Raw genomic sequence first — 19,477 nt, 5'->3', positions numbered from 1 at the left:
CTTGCTTAGAAATAAACATTGTATAAGCTGGTATTATCTAGTAATATATTTAACCATAGATCTCTATTTAATACCAGAAACTTTAATTCCTTGACAAAAATAAAATGTGTGAAATCCACTGCTTTTTATAGAGTAGAAACTTAAAACTTGACCTAAAATTCCAGCCCTTTTTAAAATTCTCTTCAAGAAAATATACTTGAAAAATTGTAATTTATTGATCAAGTCACAACTGGTTAAAGGAGTCCCTGACTTACAACAGTTATTTTTGACCTTTCAAAGTTATGACAGAAACAAAATAGGTAGCTTATGATCTGTAGAGCACTCCTGGTTGTCATAAATGATCACATCACACATACCACACAGTCATGTGACTGAATGTTGGGCAGTTCAGCTTTGCAACCCATTGTGGCATTCTGTGACCACATCATTGAATGGGGTTTTTTTTGCTGGTTTTTCACATTTTTTGCAAATTTCATACAAAAATGTTCATTCAAATAAATGGTTTGCTTAATGACTGCCATGAAAAAAGCCATAAAATTAACTTCTGGTCACATGAGTGATTTGACCTATAATTGTAATAACTTACAACCAGATTTCCGGTCCCAATTAGGATTAAAAGTTGAGAACTACCTATATGACTATTCTTCAAAGCAACTTTATTGTAAATGGACTTCACTAAAGTACTGCCTTGCCTTGCCCTGCCCTGCCCTGCCCTGCCCTGCCCTGCCCTATCTTGTCATCTTATCCTATCCTATCCTATCCTATCCTATCCTATCCTAGCTATATGGACTCACATTCCTGCTTGAAGAGCAGGTAGCACCTTATAAGGACTCTATGCAATAAAGTACTTTTAGGCACCTTACTTTTAGGCACCTTTTTTTACTTAAAAGAGTTTTCTTTGGACATTGATCAAAGTATACAAATTGTAACAGCTTTACTTTGGCAAAGCAATGAATCTCTCTTCAGCATGCAAATATGCAGTCATGAACTTAACAAAGGAAGATTCAAGAATGCAGTTCAAATAAGTTGCTTTACTACATATGAAAAAGCTACTTATAACTAAGATGAACTAGGAATTCAGGAACCCAGTCATGCTTATGTTAGCTTCAGATTAAAGATCTTTTCATGATAACAGACTTGGTCACCTGGTTTTCAGCTTTGGACTCTGAGAAGAATTACACAGCATTCTGATAATTGGCTTTTCTGACCTCAAATGTTTTACTTCAGTTATTAACAATGTTTGATTAACATTATACTTTGTTTATGTTATTATTGTTAATTTGTGTGAGACCTGAACTTTGGGGGTAAAAAAATAGAATTGCTATTAAATTCTCGCAGGTTTGTGGTTATTTACTTATGCAGCATTGAAATGCATGCTGTAGCATTATAGAATCAATCATGTTACAGTGCAAACAGAATAATCAGAGAATCAGAGAAGTGGAAGGGATCTTGGAGGTCTTCTAGTCCAAGCTCCTGCCCAAGGCAGGAATCCTTATTATACCATCCTGGAAAATGGTTGTCCAATTTTTTCTTGAAAACCTCGAGCCATGGAGCAGCCACAGTTCTGAGAAGCAAATTGTTCCATTGATTAATCGTTCTTACTGTCAGAAAATTCTTCCTTTTTCCAGGTTGGATCTTCCTCTAATGATCTTCCACTGATTGCATCTTCCCCGGCCTTCAAGTGTTATGGAAAATAAATTGATCCCCTCTTCCCAGTGAAAGTATCTCAAGTAGTGGAAGATAGCGATCATGTCTCCCCTAAAACTCCTCTTTTTTAGGCTAAGCATACCTAGCTCCCTTAGCTATTCATCATAAGATTTAGCCTTCAGACCCTTATAATTTTTGTTGTTCTTCTCTGCACTCTTTCTAGAGTCTCAGCATCTTTTTTGTATCGTAAGAAGAAAGTGAACAGAAAATTCTCCTGAAGAAGTAGGGTACTGGGAACCATAACCTCAGCTATCTATACATTGGACCCATGTGCTTCCTAGCTAGCTAAGGTTTTTGAAGAAATGTCATGCAACTAGGTCCTGACAACGGTGAACTTTTCTCTGAAAGAGGATGTAATTTATTCATTTTCTGTTTGATTTGTTTGTCCCTCATTTCATCTAGTTCCACTGGCTCTAAAGAAGGTGATTGTCTGCTCCCTTTATATGACCTGATGGTGTTGGATAATTTTTCTCCTGTTTCTAATCTTCTTTTTCTAGCTTTGGTTCAAGGAACAAGTGGCAGGTATGGCCAAAACTTTACAAAATTTATTTTTATGTGCCAGGTAAGTCCTTTTTTCAATTGAAGGTTCTACTCAAGATCACTCACCTCCCAACTGGATTACTGCAGTGTGCTCTATGAGGAACTATCCTTGAAGAGCATCTAGAAGATGCTAATGGTGTGGGAACACTGTGGGAGGAGGAAATCAGGCAGCTATGAACATACAATGTGTGCATGTTATAGCTTTGCACATGAATTGCCTTGTCAATATTCTTTTAAATGCAATTCAAAGTTGTATGTTTCCCTCATTCAGCATTGTCATAACCTTGGAAGGTTGCTGAATGAAACCTTTCAATCAAATAAAGAAAGAAAATAGATAAGCAAAGGTAGTACTCCACAGAATTGCACTTATTTAATAATAATAAAAAAAGTTGGAAGGGACCTTGGAGGTCATCTAGTCCAACCCCCTGCTCAGGCAGGAAACCCTATACTATTTCAAACAAATGGCTGTCCAGTCTCTTCTTAAAAACTTCCAGTGTTGGAGCATTCACCGCTTCTGGAGGCAGGTTGTTCCACTGGTTAATTGTTCTAACTGTCAGGAAGTTTCTCCTTAGTTCTAGGTTGCTTCTCTCCTTGCTTAGTTTCCACCCATTGCTTCTTGTCCTACCTTCAGGCGCCTTGGAAAATAGCTTGACTCCCTCTTCTTTGTGGCAGCCCCTGAGATATTGGAACACTGCTATCATGTCCCCCCTCGTCCTTCTTCTTCATTAAATTAGACATACCCAATTCCAGCAACCGTTCCTTATATGCTTTAGCCTCCAGTCCCCTAATCTTTTTTGTTGCTCTTCTCTGTACTCTTTCTAGAGTCTCAACATCTTTTTTACATCGTGGTGACCAAAACTTGATGCAGTATTCCAAGTGTTGCCTTACCAAGGCATTGTAAAGTGGTATTAATACTTCACGTGATCTTGATTCTATCTCTCTGTTAATGCAGCCCAGCATTGTGTTGGCCTTTTTGGCAGCTGCAGCACACTGCTGGCTCATATTTAAGTGATTGTCCACTAGGACTCCGAGGTTCCTCTCACAGTTACTACTATTGAGCAAGGTACTCCCTATACTATACCTGTACATTTGGTTTTTCTTGCCTAAATGTAGAACCTTACTTTTTTTCACCATTGAATTTCATTTTGTTAGATAGCGCCCAATGTTCAAGTCTATCCAGATCCTCCTGTATCCTAAGCCTGTCTTCTGGAGTGTTGGCTATTCCTGCCAGCTTGGTGTCGTCTGCAAATTTGATGATTTCCCCATCTATCCCCTTATCCAAATTGTTGATGAAGATGTTGAAGAGCACTGGGCCCAGAACAGAGCCCTGGGGCACCCCACTACACACTTCCCTCCATTTATAATTTGAGATTATAAATCTGTTCCTTGCCAATAAAATATTGTTGATTGAAGAATGCCACTTTTGACATGAATTGCTCCTTATTCTACTTCTTATCAACTGTTATTTTTAAAAAGATATATAGCAGAACCAAAGTTTATTATAAAGTATAACCAGGGACCAATGTCACTAATTTTAACTACCAAAATATAGGTTCAGTATTTTTAATTTTATACAATTATATCATTCCTTGTAGTTATTTCAATGATCAATAACTTTTTAGTTCTTTCTAAGCATCATATTTCAAGGATAATGGTAGGGTGTCTACAAAGAGTGCATAGAATAGTAAAAGTAGATGAAACAAGATATTTTTATCCTAGAACAAAGAGAATTATGAGTCCTGCCAAAAAGAAGAGTCAACTTATCCTATGTTGTTCTAGGCCAGGCTAGAACTAGATCTTGAACCACAAAACTGAATTAAATGTAACAAATAATGATAATACACATAACAGAGGCCATTATAACTGAAAACATCACACAGATGTAGACTATATAAAAGTAGAGAAATTTCTAGCAACCTCCAAGAAAAGGGGAGGGTGAAAGTTATATAAAATTTTGTGTAAGGGGACATGATGTAATGTAACATCTGTGTCTCTGCTCTGAGAGCTCAGGGGAAGGTGGAGTATATAGTACATTCTGAAAGATTAATTATATGATCAGTTTGTCAGAAGACAAAACTCAGGAGACAGTATTTTTTTATTTCCAAAAGTACTTAAACAGAGACTTATCAGCTATCTAGCAAGGGTTTTGTAATTTTATACATCTTGAAAGTTCTACATTAACAATAAGATTGGGACTATTTTCATGATTCCTTCCAACTTTGATAATGCAATTCTGCTTATATGGCTTGAGCTATAGAATTCTGTCTTGTCCAATTCTTTGGGGAATTAATTGTAAGGATTTAAATAAAATCGCTTCAGAATCATTATCTGGATCTATGAGGAGTACTAGAAACAGAATCAGTCCTTGTATGAATCATATATGATTCACAGTATGATAGAGCTATAAATTACTTTTTTCTCTTTTGCTATATTTACTCCTTGCTTTGTAACCAGTGAATGCCTTGTTAATTTAAAAAAAACATTAATCTTATATGACACCTGTAAGGTCAATGAGGCAACACATAAAATTATAGGTTCCATTTGTGCTACATTAGACAAATGAACCTATTCTTTCTTAGCATAGTTACCAAATGTTCCTGGCTCTACAGTTTTATGACTCAAAAAGCTACTATGATAAGTAAAATGCTTCACATTGAAAATGGAGATAAAATCTAGTACTCTAATTACTCTTTCTAGTTCATAAAGAACTTAGAAGTGTTTCAGAGCCGATTCACACTTGGAACACCATAAATGCTAAAAACAGAAGTACTATCTTAGAACACCTAGGTATATGTAAAAGAATGTGCTATAATCAAACAACCCACAGATTTGAATATTTATGTTCTCTTAAAATACTTCATAACAGAAAACACAAGTCTATGGTGCTCATGATCAATGGTACCAGAAAAACTCAACAAGTGATTAGAAACAAATTCACAGAATTTAATAGAATTAATAGTGCAGTTAAAGTGCACCAATGTCCATATTCTTCAGCAAGTACATATTCAATAGTAATCTGAAACAGTATGTTAGTCTATAATTCTTAATGTTTTGATAATATGCTACTGTTCATTTAATATTACATTTTTAAATTATATGATTAATCTTAAAAAACAGCAAATAGCAAAATTATATGGTTATTTACTACCAATTAATCAATTAAATTGTTACCTAAACACTTAATTTCATGGAGATAATCTATGTTGTCATTAGAAGTCAAAAATGACTTGACAGCACATATCAATCAATAAAAAATACCTTTTTAAAAAAAACTTTGCTGGGTCTTAAATAATCATGTAAAATAATAACTATTTCCATCAAGTCCCAAATTTATTTGTCAACTATATAGAACAAAAGTTAACTTATTTTTGCTCTTCCCTGCACAGAACTACTTAGCTTTACAGTATAAAATTACAATTTATTCTACTAAGTCAAAATATTGATGTGTGCAACATATACTGAAATATTGTGCATTTTCTGATTAAAACTGGCAAAAATCCCTCCAAATATGGATTTTTATAATTAAATTTCAAATAAGGAGATCATAAAAATTGTTATTTGTATCATATCTGGTAATTGTGAAAAATGAAAGTATGTAAATATGTTTATAGGAAGTGTATTTAGTAAATATAACCATTTAATGAATTTCATTTCTGCATGGAGTTTATTACATATAAATATATTGCAGCTGATATAAATTTTTATATACTCCAAAATTTTCTTGCTTTATACACTTTTAAACCACCTTATGGAGCAAATCATTTTACTAATATTAAGACCAACTTCATCATAACATTCACCCACAAAAACCATCCACACAAATTAAGAAACTGATAACTACCTGAATTACTTTCTTTTTTTTTGATCCTGTGGATCACGACTGAAGACATCTTTTGATAACTAAAGCAATTGCAACTGTAATTATTCCTTTACAAGATTTTATTTAAAAAAATAGAAATGGCATGTTACAGACTTAATGAATTTAAGTCCAGGTTGCTTCTTTTAAACCTATTCCCCATACGTAGTTTTCTTTTAAACACAGGAGGTAAAATAAAAAGTTGCTCTAAGTATTAATTACTGTTTCAAACAAAAAAGAAAGGGAGGATATCCATTTACAAGCAGACTTGTAAGTAATTCCCAAATTTAAGATACCTATTCTATAGGAATTGTCTAGACAAAATTCTAATCACAAAGCCCCGACAAATCCTAGATATACTCAACTTTACTCTCTTACTAGCAATGTCTTCATTATCTATCTAGCAATCTGTCTATTCCTCAGATGGGTTTCCAGCATCTGAAGCCAAATCTATCTTATTAAATGTTAATAGCCTGCTGCTGTGGCATGAAGCCCAACTGTACTCAAAAGACTCTTAGGTGTGCTATTACACACCTGTGGTTAAAACAACGGATGGTTTAGCTAACTTTTATAAAGGCATATGACTGAAACCTAACAACATTTGATATTGTTTCAGAATGCCTAACCAGGTGGCAAATACAATTTAACACTCAAACACTATTTAGGCTGTAGAACTGAAAAGCCTTTAACCTATCCTCAGCTAGGTTATAAAATTTATAAGTTATAAAGAAATGCTTTATGGCAGAGTTAGAGCATTCACTTTGCATGAGCACTAGTCAAATATATAAGTATCATCTCAGAGTCATTGCCCTTAACAAAATAATACAATTTTAACATTCAGCCTCCAGAGTTGGTCTGTATCTTTTTTGCTAATTTTTCTCTCATTGATGTTGAGCTCCTGAATGTAAAATGGAATATTACTATATTATACTATACTATACTATACTATACTATACTATACTATACTATACTATACTATACTATACTATACTATACTATACTAATAAATCCGCTGCTTTTGCCAAAGTGAGTTTTAAAATGTTAGTTTCAAGTTAACCTATTTTTAATCATAGTTTTCTGTGTTACCCAAATCTAGGACAGAGCGTTAATCTGTGACAGGCTAATTTATAACCTCTCAATTTACAAAACAGTCACTGGATCCATGGATAAGGTAGTTCCAGCCAAACCTTGGTGCATCATGCAAACATACTTATTGTGACCCAAATTAACACAAAACAAAATATGAGGTAAGTCATCTCATTAATTAAAAATGTTTTTTCCAAGATCATTACAAGGAGAAAATACTATAGTGGAGAATATCTTGTATTACTGTAAAATAGTTAACATTTTTTATGTTATTCTTCAGCCAAAGAGAAATTAAGCATATGTATATCTCTTAGCTCAGACATGTCAAACTCGCAACGTCACACAATGATGCCACACAACATATTGCGACTGTTTTGCCATTGCTGGCAATGGGATGGGCGCAGCTCCCACGCAGGCCAGCAGTTTGACACCCTTGTTTAGCTAGTTTTCTTAAAAGTTAATTATTTGCATCTGTTTTTATAGATGTAACTGGCTTTCACTGATTTTAGAGACACATGAAGAAAACAGGCAAGTAGGGATCAGAATGGACAATGTTTATTGGAAATTAAATAAGTACTAGATTCAGATAGCATTTATTCAATTTTCTTTAACAATTCAAATGTGAAAGTGCATCTATCATTGAGTAAGGATATCTACAGCATACCAGGTCGTACTTTTGCTCTGGTGCAACCAGTGCCTTTTTTGCATGCCTACATTTTGGCAGTAGGCAGGGCTGGATGACAGGGCAGTTATAGGCAGCAGTAAGCAGGTGGCCAAAAGGGCAGAGATAGGGGAAGATAGGTGGTTGGAGGGAGTTTATTATTGAAGGTATTGGGAAGGACCAAGTCAGGAATGGCTTGGATCAGGGTGAGTCTAACCGTTGGTGAGATCTGGTTAACAACAGCAACATTGCAATTACTAAGCAATGGGGTCACTGAAGTCGTGCTTTACAACCTTATCACTTAGTAATAGAAATTCTGGTCCCAACTGCAGTCATAACTCAAGTACTACCTATATGCATAACATATGCTGATGCTGGGACCATTAACGTTTTATGTTGCCAAATTTAAATGAACATTTTAATATCGCTTTCCTGTGCAAAGTTCATATCCCCCTCAATTTCAACCCACAAAATCTAATCTGCCAAATCAGTAAAAAAAATTAATCATGACACAAACATCTGTAATTTTTCTACCCAACCCTCTGCCATACATCAGCAGTCCCTCTAGGCTCCAAACTCACCCTATCCCAATGGTTAGGGGGAAAAGCCAGCTTTTTATGCCCCTACAAATTATTACTTCAGTATCAATGTTTCAAGTTTAATTTCAATTTTTAAAATCATCAATTATTATTCATAATAGTAATCTTCAATTCTATCAGGCTGATAAACCTTTCTTTTATCAGGTATTCCAGTGTAAAGCAGCAGAATGAGAAAATTCGCATTAATTCCTTAGCCACTTAACTTCAGCCACTGGTTTTCCTTGACCCAACATATACAGAGAGTGATATGGGAGTTCATAGTAGGTCAAATGAGAAGCTGTATTTTCCTTACAGTAGAGGTGTGTATTAAACTGGGACAGGGACTTGCCTCCGAATATTTGTCTCAACCAGTACTTCAGATGACACAGCCAAGATCTGTCTCAAGAGATGCATCTGCAACTGTTATATAGTGCTATATGATAGTATTGTTCCCTCTTCTCCCACTCCTCAAATTCAAACCAGAAGTATTACAAAAATGCATCATCGTTTTGTAATTCACATCTAGTCTTCAGAGGAAAACATCTGCTGAGATCTCTTTAGACATATCTTAAAATTGTTGTTGTTAGTTGTGAAGTCGTGTCCGACCCATCACGACCCCGTGGACAATGTTCCTCCAGGCCTTCCTGTCCTCTACCATCTTCTGGAGTCCATTTAAGCTCACACCTACTGCTTCAGTGACTCCAACCAGCCACTTCATTCTCTGTCGTCCCCTTCTTCTATTGCCCTCAATCTTTCCCAGCATTAAGTTCTTCTCCAGTGAGTCCTTCCTTCTCATTAGGTGGCCAAAGTACTTGAGTTTCAACTTCAGGATCTGGCTTTCTAAAGAGCAGTCAGGGTTGATCTCCTCTAGGACTCATCGGTTTGATTGCCTTGCGGTCCAAGGGACTCACAGGAGTCTTCTCCAGCACCATAGTTCAAAGGCCTCAATTCTTTGGCACTCAGCCTTTCTCATGGTCCAACTTTCACAGCCATACATTGCAGCTGAGAAAACCATGGCCCGGACTATACGCACTTTTGTTGGCAGGATGATGTCTCTGCTTTTTAGTATGCTGTCTAGATTTGCCATAGCTTTCATCCCCAGGAGCAAGCGTCTTTTAATTTCTTGGCTGCAATCCCCATCTGCAGTGATCCTGGAGCCCAGGAAGATAAAATCTGTCATTACCTTCTTTTCTTCCCCATCTATTTGCCAGGAATTGAGAGGGCTGGATGTGTAGTAATAAAATTATTTTACAAAACAATCATAAGTGAGTGAGAAACTCCCTAAAAAAATATCCCAATGGTGAAAGTAAAAATGTTGATAGGTTTCTACATCATATCCGGAGGGGGAGGGAAGCAACTGTATATGACAATAAGCAGTTTAGTTCACCATTATATCACAATTATGGAATATATGTTTATTTGTTCATACATTCATACATATATAGTATATACTCCTAAAACTCTTGTGACTGTTCAATACTTTGTAATCTTCAGTTGGATGAAACACTGCATTATAGGGCAAAACTCTGTCAAAAAATGGTATCTGAAATAAGCTAATATGCAGAATGCTGAGACCATTATTCTGAAGGATATGACATTTGGGGATTTTTTTTACCACTTCAGTGATGCTATACTGCTGCTGTTCAGTGCTATGGTGTGCTATGGTCAGCCATGGTCATGTCATCCTTATTTTCAATGTTTCTTAAAAGCTTCCCACAGGTTGTTAGGGAACAGGGAACAAATGGATATAATTGTTGATGCTCCTTGCCATATCCCCACTACCAAAGTATTTGCAGGGAGAAAGTAAACGGACAAAGGTGCTCCTTCCTCAAGTTTCTCTACACTTGTACCACATTGGCCACTTGTGCACTCTTTTGCTGCCTCCCCCACCTAGCAGCAGCTGGGTGGGTTTCCAATGCTCACTGCCAGTTTCCCACAAGGAAAGTAAGTGGAGAAACTGACAGGAAGTTGGAAATCTCTCCCACACAGACTGATTTTCTGCCCATTCTGTTTCTCTATTTAGGTAAAGAAATATCTCGTGGATATTTCTGGAGTCAGAGAGTTTATTATCATAGAATGGCAGGAACAAACAATTAAAAGCAGAGCAACACTTTAAAAATATGCTGTTATTTATGTGGTACAAAGGAATTAATAACTGCCCTCAAATGTTATGCCCTATTCATATTATACGCTATATAGTTAAGGATTAGTTAAACTGGTCAATTAGTTGACGTCTCTCAGTTAAAAACACATCATAATTTATATACACATAAAAATTTGCAAATTTTTAGATTTCCAGTGTTAACTTTTGTCCCCATTGGTAACTTTTAGTTTTTCAACCCTGGAGCATGTTTTGGCCCTTGGGGATTGTGTTGGGATGGGGAGCGGGGGTGCAATTTTCCTCACAGTCCACAGTTCACTTAATTCATGCAACCTCCAGCACAGTGGCAAGAGTCCCAGGGGTCTGCTGAGGAGGAAGAGGAGTGATTTCTCATTCTCCCTGTCAGCTTTCCACAAGCAATGTCAATGGGAAAGCCAGCAAGATGTTAGAGGTCACTCCTGCTCCCACTAAGTGGGTTTTTGAAAATTTGTTTATTGTTAAGAGATGAGATATAGAAAAATTGTATTTTTAGAAAAAAATATGAGTTATTGTGTTAAAAAGAAAGGAATATAAAGCTTTATTTGATTGGGTTTAAGATATATATATGTTGTTATTTCTGGTAACTATTAGTGGACTTTTGCTGATTAGGCTAATGAGGAGGCTTTAAGAATTTGTTTATAGATAAGAGATGAGATATGGGAAGAAGGTAGTTTTTCTGATAGTATCAGAGAACATGATAAGCTATTAAAATTATAGAAGTTATATTACATTTAATATATACTGAGCGCCAAAGAATTGAGGCCTTTGAACTATGGTGCTGGAGAAGACTCCTGCGAGTCCCCTGGACCGCAAGGTGATCAAACCGATCAGTCCTAGAGGAGATCAACCCTGACTGCTCTTTAGAAGGCCAGATCCTGAAGTGGAAACTCAAGTACTTTGGCCACCTAATGAGAAGGAAGGACTCACTGGAGAAGAGCCTAATGCTGGGAAAGATTGAGGGCAATAGAAGAAGGGGACAACAGAGAATGAGGTGGCTGGATGGCATCACTGAAGCAGTAGGCATGAGAAGATGGTAGAGGACAGGAAGGCCTGGAGGAACGTTGTCCATGGAGTTGCGATGGGTCGGACAAGACTTCGCAACTAACAACAACATTGTATATATACATATATACATGTATCTTTGTATTAGCTTTTTATCTTTTGTAAGATAATGCTTTTGTGAAATTTTAAACTGTAATAAAGTATTATTTAAAAAAGGATGGAGAGACAGTCAGAGTAAAGGTATAAGTATGAAATATGTGAGCCAGAAAACTACATGAAACATATATATATTTCTATAAAATATATATTTAGTATTAATGTCCTTCCTTCTCAGCTACAACTGGGGAATACAGATAATTATTCAATTATATAAGAAAAATCTGCCTCTAATAATTATGACTGGTTCAAAAAATCTAGAAGAACAGATGAAAGGAGATAGCTCAACAAATAATACGCTCTCTTAGATATTACACATTGTAAAAAAAAACATGAAGAAATCCATGCATATGATTTTAACATATCTTTAAGACAGCATGTAACCTGACCCCCCTTCTAGCTGTTTGCATATTTAGTCCAAATTTGCAAATAAATAGACAAGTCAATATAAATAAATGCTGAACCAATAAATTGGAAAGGGAACATTTAAGCCTTCCAGTCTAATACTTAACAGAAGGTGACAGATTGGAGAAAATTATAAAACACATGACTGAGAAATAGTTATAATCTTTTTCCGTTGGAGTTTGGAGGAAGATACAAGAGAATCAGCTATCCTTGATTTGAAAATAAACATTATATATTTTATTTACTTAATCAAGAAAACTGGAGTAGCAAGAACATTTTGTGAAAGTAACCATGTAATGCTGAATTTTAATAAAAAGGGGAAACTAAACCTGAATATAATTGAACATGTATCAGAGATTAGAAAACTCATTTTAATCCATTCAAGAATTGGATTCCGTGCCTAAATGGCCTCATCTAAGCTACTAGGACTCATCTATACACTACTAAAACAATTTGTGTCTGTAACATTTAACTCAGTGGTTTTCAACCTTTCTAATGCCGCGACCCCATAATACAGTTCCCCATGTTGTGGTGACCCCCAACCACTTACACATCACTGGGTGCCAGGTGCGTGGCCAAAGAAAAGGGGAAAAAATGGCGGACGGCCTTGTTTGGCGACCCCCGTGAAATGGTCGTTCGACCCCAAATGGGGTCCCGACCCACAGGTTGAGGACCACTGATTTAACTGGATGGAACAGTGCAGCATAGAGGCAAAACCTTTTGAAGCAAACTACCTCAAATGGCAAACCATGAGGCCCATGGAATTGAAATTTGGCAAACTTTATAAAATATTTTATGTTCTTAAAAATTATAATCCATAAAGTGCTTTATTGCATACTATAAAATGTCATAAAATATCTCTTGTGGTTAACTCCTGATATTTGATAATTCTATACAGTTCAACATGGGCTATTTTCAAAGCAGATACATCTCTGGATATCTCCCTACATTTTTAAGAACTTTTACAGTGAAGTATATTACCAGCTCTGATATTATTGAAGACATTAAACAATTTGGTGAGGAATTACCTCTGAAATGATGAACCAAGGATCACAGGTTATTTAGTCATAAATATATTTAATTTTATCTATCTCTGAATGAAATCAAATTTTATTCTGGGCCCACCCAATACAGTATATAGTACAGTCCAAAGTATGCCAATTAAAATGTGGGTATCAGACTTGGAAAAAATGGTAAAGAAATGAAATAATCAACATCAGAATAAAAGTTTATTTAACATATACATACCTTGTTTGAACGTAAAGATACTCGTCCTCCACAACGTGCACAAAATTTAGTTTGGCAATATGAACAGTTATGGCCACAGCCATCAGCAAATTTTGTTTTGTGACAAATGCCACAGGTTGGAGCGTCACCCTTCTGTTGTTGCTGCTGCTGCTGCTGCTGTTGCTGCTGCTGTGATTCTTCACCCATTTTCTTCACCTGTTCTTTATACATTTCAAACTGTTGGTGTAGTTTCCTGCACCCAAAAAGAAGAATTGTAGGTAAATATTCATATGTATGTAAGAGTAAAAAAATGTAAAAAAATATGTTGAGTTTATTTTTTAAAAGTTAGGATGCATTATCCTAATAAAGATAACGTTGGTTTTTGTTTACATATGATGAATTAACAGAGTGTGGTGTTCTCCTCCACATAGTGCTTCCTCTCTTGAAGGTAATGACTAAAATCTTAAAACAATAAATACACATCATTCTCACCTATTATCTCTATTATGAGAAGCTAACCTACATGGAACAGAAAATAGATTATGAGGGGATGCATCCATTCTATGGAAAAAATAAAATTTTCCAAAGAAAAGAATAAATACATGACATTCACTTACTGATAAGTGAATATTACAGTGAGAATGCTCTCAACAATCCTAAAATTAATAAAGCATTAGCTTCTTTTGTGAAGACAATGCTTAACTCCTGTGACTACATAGACACAGATAAATTTTCTTGGAAACAATAGGGAAAAATGCATCATTGCCTTCTCAGATGTTTTTCAACTTCCCAGTGGCCTAGAGCTCCAGAAGTTCCTGCTAGTTTCCATTGCAAGTATTAAGATTCTGTTTAGCTTCCAGATCCAGCATTTCACTGCTACCACAATCTTTCATTCTTCATCCTACAATTTCAATTCATATCATTTCTATTGATATATTTCCATGTTTCTCTAATACTCTGACTACATCTTTTCCATAATATTTCAAATATATTTCTTTATCTGAAAAACAGAAAAGCATGTGACTATTTACAAATCTTGGGAGTGACTGACAGGTCCTGCATTCCAGAAGTAGATCAAATGACTTTCAATCTGTATTATATGTACAGTAAACTGAAAGTCTTCATAGATTATCAAATATAGGGATTTACTTTTCATCCTCTCTATGAGCCAAAAGGGATATAAGCTTTTTAGCTCTAATTTTGTCTATAATTTATATATAATTTATACATGCTAACTGCACTAGAGGCTTAAGGTCAATTTATAAAAAGTTCATGCAGATTATTTAGACTCATATTGGACATATGCTACAGATCTGACCTGGTCAAAAGAAGAAATTATCTGAAAGAAATATGGAAACTCCCAAAATAGTGCTGAATTGATTTTTTTTTCCCCAGGGCTTGTTAGTTTTTCAGATGTATGTACACATGTAAGTAATTATGGGTGGATGGATGGATAGATGCAAGCATACCTTTATATAAAAAAATACATGGCCACCCATCTTATGTACCACAAACCTTGGTCACTCATAGAACCAATAATAAACATCAAAGAAAACATTAAAGCCAAAATAAACAAAAAAAATTCACAGTGCTCTAAAACAGCATTCCTTAATATATAAACAATTACAATCCCGCAGCTCCAGTCTCTACTTTTAAAGTCTACCACTTTTAAAAGAAGAGACCTGGAGAATGCCCAGTTTATCTGACTCAGTAGAAGGAGTAGATTCCTTTGGGGAGAGACAGTACTGCAAATGATTTGGCCCCTTGCCATTCAGAAGCTTTAAAGGTGATCAACAGGACCTTGCATTCTATTTAGAAAAAAATTGGAAGTGCAGCTCACACAACTGTGGTGTAATATGGACAAACTGAAAGGTGCCCAAAACTGCTTGTGCTGCCACATTCTGGACTAGTTCTAACTTCCTGGTGATTTTCAAGGAAAGTCCAATTTTGTAAAGCACTTTGCAATAATCCAATCAGAAAGTGTTCCAGGCGTGAGTGAATGTGAGCAACTCTTTTAAAGGTCCAAGGATGGGTACAACTTGTGCATAAGATGAATCTGTACAAAGGTAAGCATGCCTGGCATCTATTCCTTGAGCAGGAGCAGTAAATCCAGGGAGAAAAAAAAACATACTACCACTAGCTCTGTCTGGGCAAATGCTACCCCATCAGAAAACAAAAATAATACCCCACCAGATCCAAGAGGGCCAAAAACGCAGAGCCACTCCATCTTGCTCTGCATTTAGAGCCAGATCATCCCTATAAAGGCCCTCACAGCCTCTAGAAACTGGATTAGCAGCTCAACAACGTTGCCTGATGGGCACAGCGTGGAAACATGTAACCCCATGCCCAAATACAGCATTTTCATGAATGAAAAGGAATGGCAAGAGACTTGAAACCTGAGATAACCCCACAATGCAGACAATTAGATCTCTACCCCATCATTAACACTGATTGGAATCAGCCATAAACGAAGGATCACCACCAAAGAACTATTCCCTCCAGCCCCCAAAGCTGACCCAGACATATACCAGGAAGGGATGCTGTGATGCTTAACTCAAGCTTGCTGAATTTCTATCCATGCAATTGACCTTAAAAATAACAGAACTGATTTCTGAAATAAGAGCATTAAAAAGTAAAAGAACACACAGTTAAGAATAAATTGTAAAACTACAAAAGCTCAAAGGAGAAATGGTAAAATACAAGGGATTGATGAATGTAGGTTATCTGTTTAAGAAATTGGGTAAATATACGTAAGGATAAAAATACTTAAATTCTACTGAAATAAAGTATATAGAACGTTTCAGTAACACTAGACAATTTCAGTTTCTGTAACAACAGCCCTATGAAAACAATTACACATAACAGGCTCTGAACAAATAACTCATAATTAATGAAAGAAAATAAATTACTTTGTATGTCATTTTTCTTGTCCTTTTCGTTCACAATGTACAAAGATAAATAAGTTTCTTGTATCTCATTAATCTGGGAAGTTTGATCTAGCCTGGCAATGTTTCATCTACCAAGTATATTTTTATACTTCATAGCAAGACTAAAAATTAACTGTGGAGAAAAGACCCATATGGCCAGTAAAATATGAGAGAAACAGAAGTAATCCTACAAGACAAAGGTTAATTTCTACCAGGCGTTCATATGCACTGTTTTTTTAGTCTATACTTCATACTGCAAGCTTCCTCTGAATCAATATATTTTTATTCTTGTTGATATAAAGACTGAATATTCTTTAGTTTCCACAACTTAATTATTAACTACTTCAGAATAAAGGTAGTCCTCAAATTACGTCCATTCATTCAGTGTCCATTCAAAGTTATGGTTCACTGAAAAAAAATGAATATATGATCAGTTTCTGAAGTTCCAGTCACTGCAGCACTAATCACAATCCAGGCTTTCAGGTGACCAGCTTGCTATTACATCATAAGGAGCTACAATCATGTGATCACCTCCCATTCACAATCTGCACTGGTTACCAAAAAAATCCTGGGTGTGTTTCAAGGGGCTTGATGTCACCTACAAAGCTCTTCATACCATGGGTTGACTGTCTGATGGAGAACCTTTCTGCTATTGTTTCTGTCCATCTTCTAAGTTCTTAAAAAATAACATGTTCCAATTCCTATCTATTAAGCAATGCTATCTGATGGGATTTGAAGGGATGCCTTCTCTGTTACACCACCTGCCCTTTGAAAAAGTATCCCCCCACCCCAGGGTTTAAATAGGTTTTACCTCGCTGTGCTTTAAACAAGTCTTGAAGATAGGTGGAATGTGTATCCACCTGAATGGATACACTTACACAACAATGTAAATGTTGTTGCAGTTTGTCAATTCCCCTTGGCTATAACCATTTTTTTTACTTTTTGTTTATTTTTAAGTGTTTTTAATTTGCATGACCCCTAGAACCATCATTAGTTGGGTAGCTTTATCATTTCAATAGATAAATATATATGAAAACGTAAAGACACAACTATAGGGAAGATAGTAACCATATTAGTAAATATAAATTAACATTCTGTAAGATGTCCTCATATTATGAAAATAAAGTGCCCAATAATATATTAATCTATTTTAACATTGAAATGTAACAACCCCAAACATTATAATAACAGGAATTAGAACGAGATCATTCTACATCATTTACAAATTCATGACTGTGCTAAATAATTAAGCAAGTTGTATCCTTTTACTGCTGCAACAGTATTATTCTTACTTGATGGTTTTCCCTTTAAATGAATAGAAGGACAGACAATGGTAGGTGTGCTGATGTAGTCAGGAACAGAAGCATTTACCATTTCATCATCTAACCTTACAATGTTCACATAAACTTTCTATAGAAAAAATAAACTTTGGAGTAATCTATACATGAAAGAATATTGATAGTGATAAAGACAGTGATGACAGACTACCAGAATTAGAACTGTAATACTATTTGTCATATAATGATTTGGGGGCAACAGATCTTAACCGTCTCTATAACTAAAGCTTCAAATAAAAGAATAGGGCAGAAGTACTAGCAATAAACACTAGCATATATATGAACAGACCTATTAAGCTAACAAACATGCTACACCACACATTGTTCACAATGATATTTCCAACACACACAAACTCAGTTCAATTTTTGTCAAAGCTTTGACTTTATCAAATAAATAACATTATATATTTAAATGGCCAAATCATTCAATCTATTTCCTCTTTTTAGCAGACATTCTTGCAAATAACTGCTTTATTTGAAATCTGCTCAAAGCATGATATGAGAGAAAGAGATAATAGCTACTTTCCCAACAAAGGCACTTATTAGTCTACCAATATTAAATCCACAAACAGTGCATATAATTCAGAGGACAATATTAGATTTTATCAAATCAAGCAGAACGTACAGATATCAGGGAATATACGTTACAGTTGAAGCAGCCTATCAAAATTCTCACAGTCCATAATCAGCAGCATGGAAACTGTTAGTCAATATGACAAGCATCAAATCAATTCTTCTATAAATTCATATAGTTCTATTAAAATTCCAACATATTTAATCATAAATTAATTTGACTTGAAAAAATATGAGAACTCAAACAAAAGATAGAAGTAAAGCACTTTTTGTTGCCATACATCAGGGGTGTCAAACTGCCAGCCCACAGGCCGGTTGCATTATGCAGAGGCTGCTCCCACCCCAGCTCCGGCAATGGAAAAAAAGTTGCGATACATCACAACACATCACGTGACGTGGCAAGTTTAACACTCATGCCATACATTATATTCTTAAGAGGCTCTTTCCCAAATGACATTGTTGTCTGAAGTGTAATAAATATATATTTTTGTAGCATTAAGAATATTTTTTCTGTTTATCAGAGGTTTTTAAATATCTACATTTCAAGGAAATCCTGCCCTCTTCTTTTCAACTTTTATTCAATAGATTTTGTTGTTGTTGTTGTTGTTACAATTAGCATTGTTTTATTTGGCCTGTAACTCTCTAATTTTGTTCTTAGATTTGACTTAATTTTCCCTCTATAAAAATATCAGCAACTTATTTATCTTCCTATCTGGTTTCATGACTTAATCAATTACTGTTTTATTCTAGGAAGAATTTCTAATTTTTATATTAGTTCTATCTCCGTACATGCAAAGTTTTATTCCAACTTGTACTTAATCAATTACTGTTTCATTTTAGGAAACATTTCTAATTTTTAAATTAGTTCTACCTCAATACATCAAAGCTTTATTCCAACCTGATTCTCTGACTTAAATAATTGTATAAACAGAATATCTTATTTCAGTAGCTTTAATTTTAATCAGTAATTATTAATTCAACTTGCCTTTTTTTACAATGGAGTTTAGGAGGTATGTATGTAAATCCATACAGACACATATAGACACACGCACAAACAAATGTGTCAAAAGTACATTTTTATTGGGGAAATAGAAATGCCCCAGATTGGTTTCAGCTGTATTTGACAACCAGCCAACTTTAAGTTGAAATAATGAGGAAACTGGGCATCATATTTTTTTCCCTATCTATTCTTTCTGGGAGGATGGATTGAATTAAATGAGAAGCATTTCCTTTCAAATTAATATGTAATTGTTATTTGATTTATTATTAGCTATTCCAAGGG

General features: G+C 35.3%; 1 protein-coding gene across 31 annotated transcripts in view; it reads right to left on the bottom strand.

Annotated features, from left to right (window-relative positions):
* RIMS2 (regulating synaptic membrane exocytosis 2) overlaps positions 1–19,477 on the bottom strand; it is a 280,764-nt gene that overhangs the window by 217,956 nt on the left and 43,331 nt on the right. For all 31 annotated transcript variants that reach the window (XM_039328826.1, XM_039328838.1, XM_039328829.1 and 28 more), the window contains one exon: positions 13,380–13,611. In XM_039328826.1, the coding sequence (XP_039184760.1) occupies positions 13,380–13,611 (232 nt within the window). The remainder of the gene's footprint in view (positions 1–13,379; positions 13,612–19,477) is intronic.

Source organism: Crotalus tigris, unplaced genomic scaffold, assembly GCF_016545835.1.
Source record: "Crotalus tigris isolate CLP2741 ecotype Arizona unplaced genomic scaffold, ASM1654583v1 scf7180000024384.25900115:4084858, whole genome shotgun sequence".
Lineage (NCBI taxonomy): Eukaryota > Metazoa > Chordata > Lepidosauria > Squamata > Viperidae > Crotalus > Crotalus tigris.
This window is presented reverse-complemented; position numbering and strand designations above follow the sequence as displayed.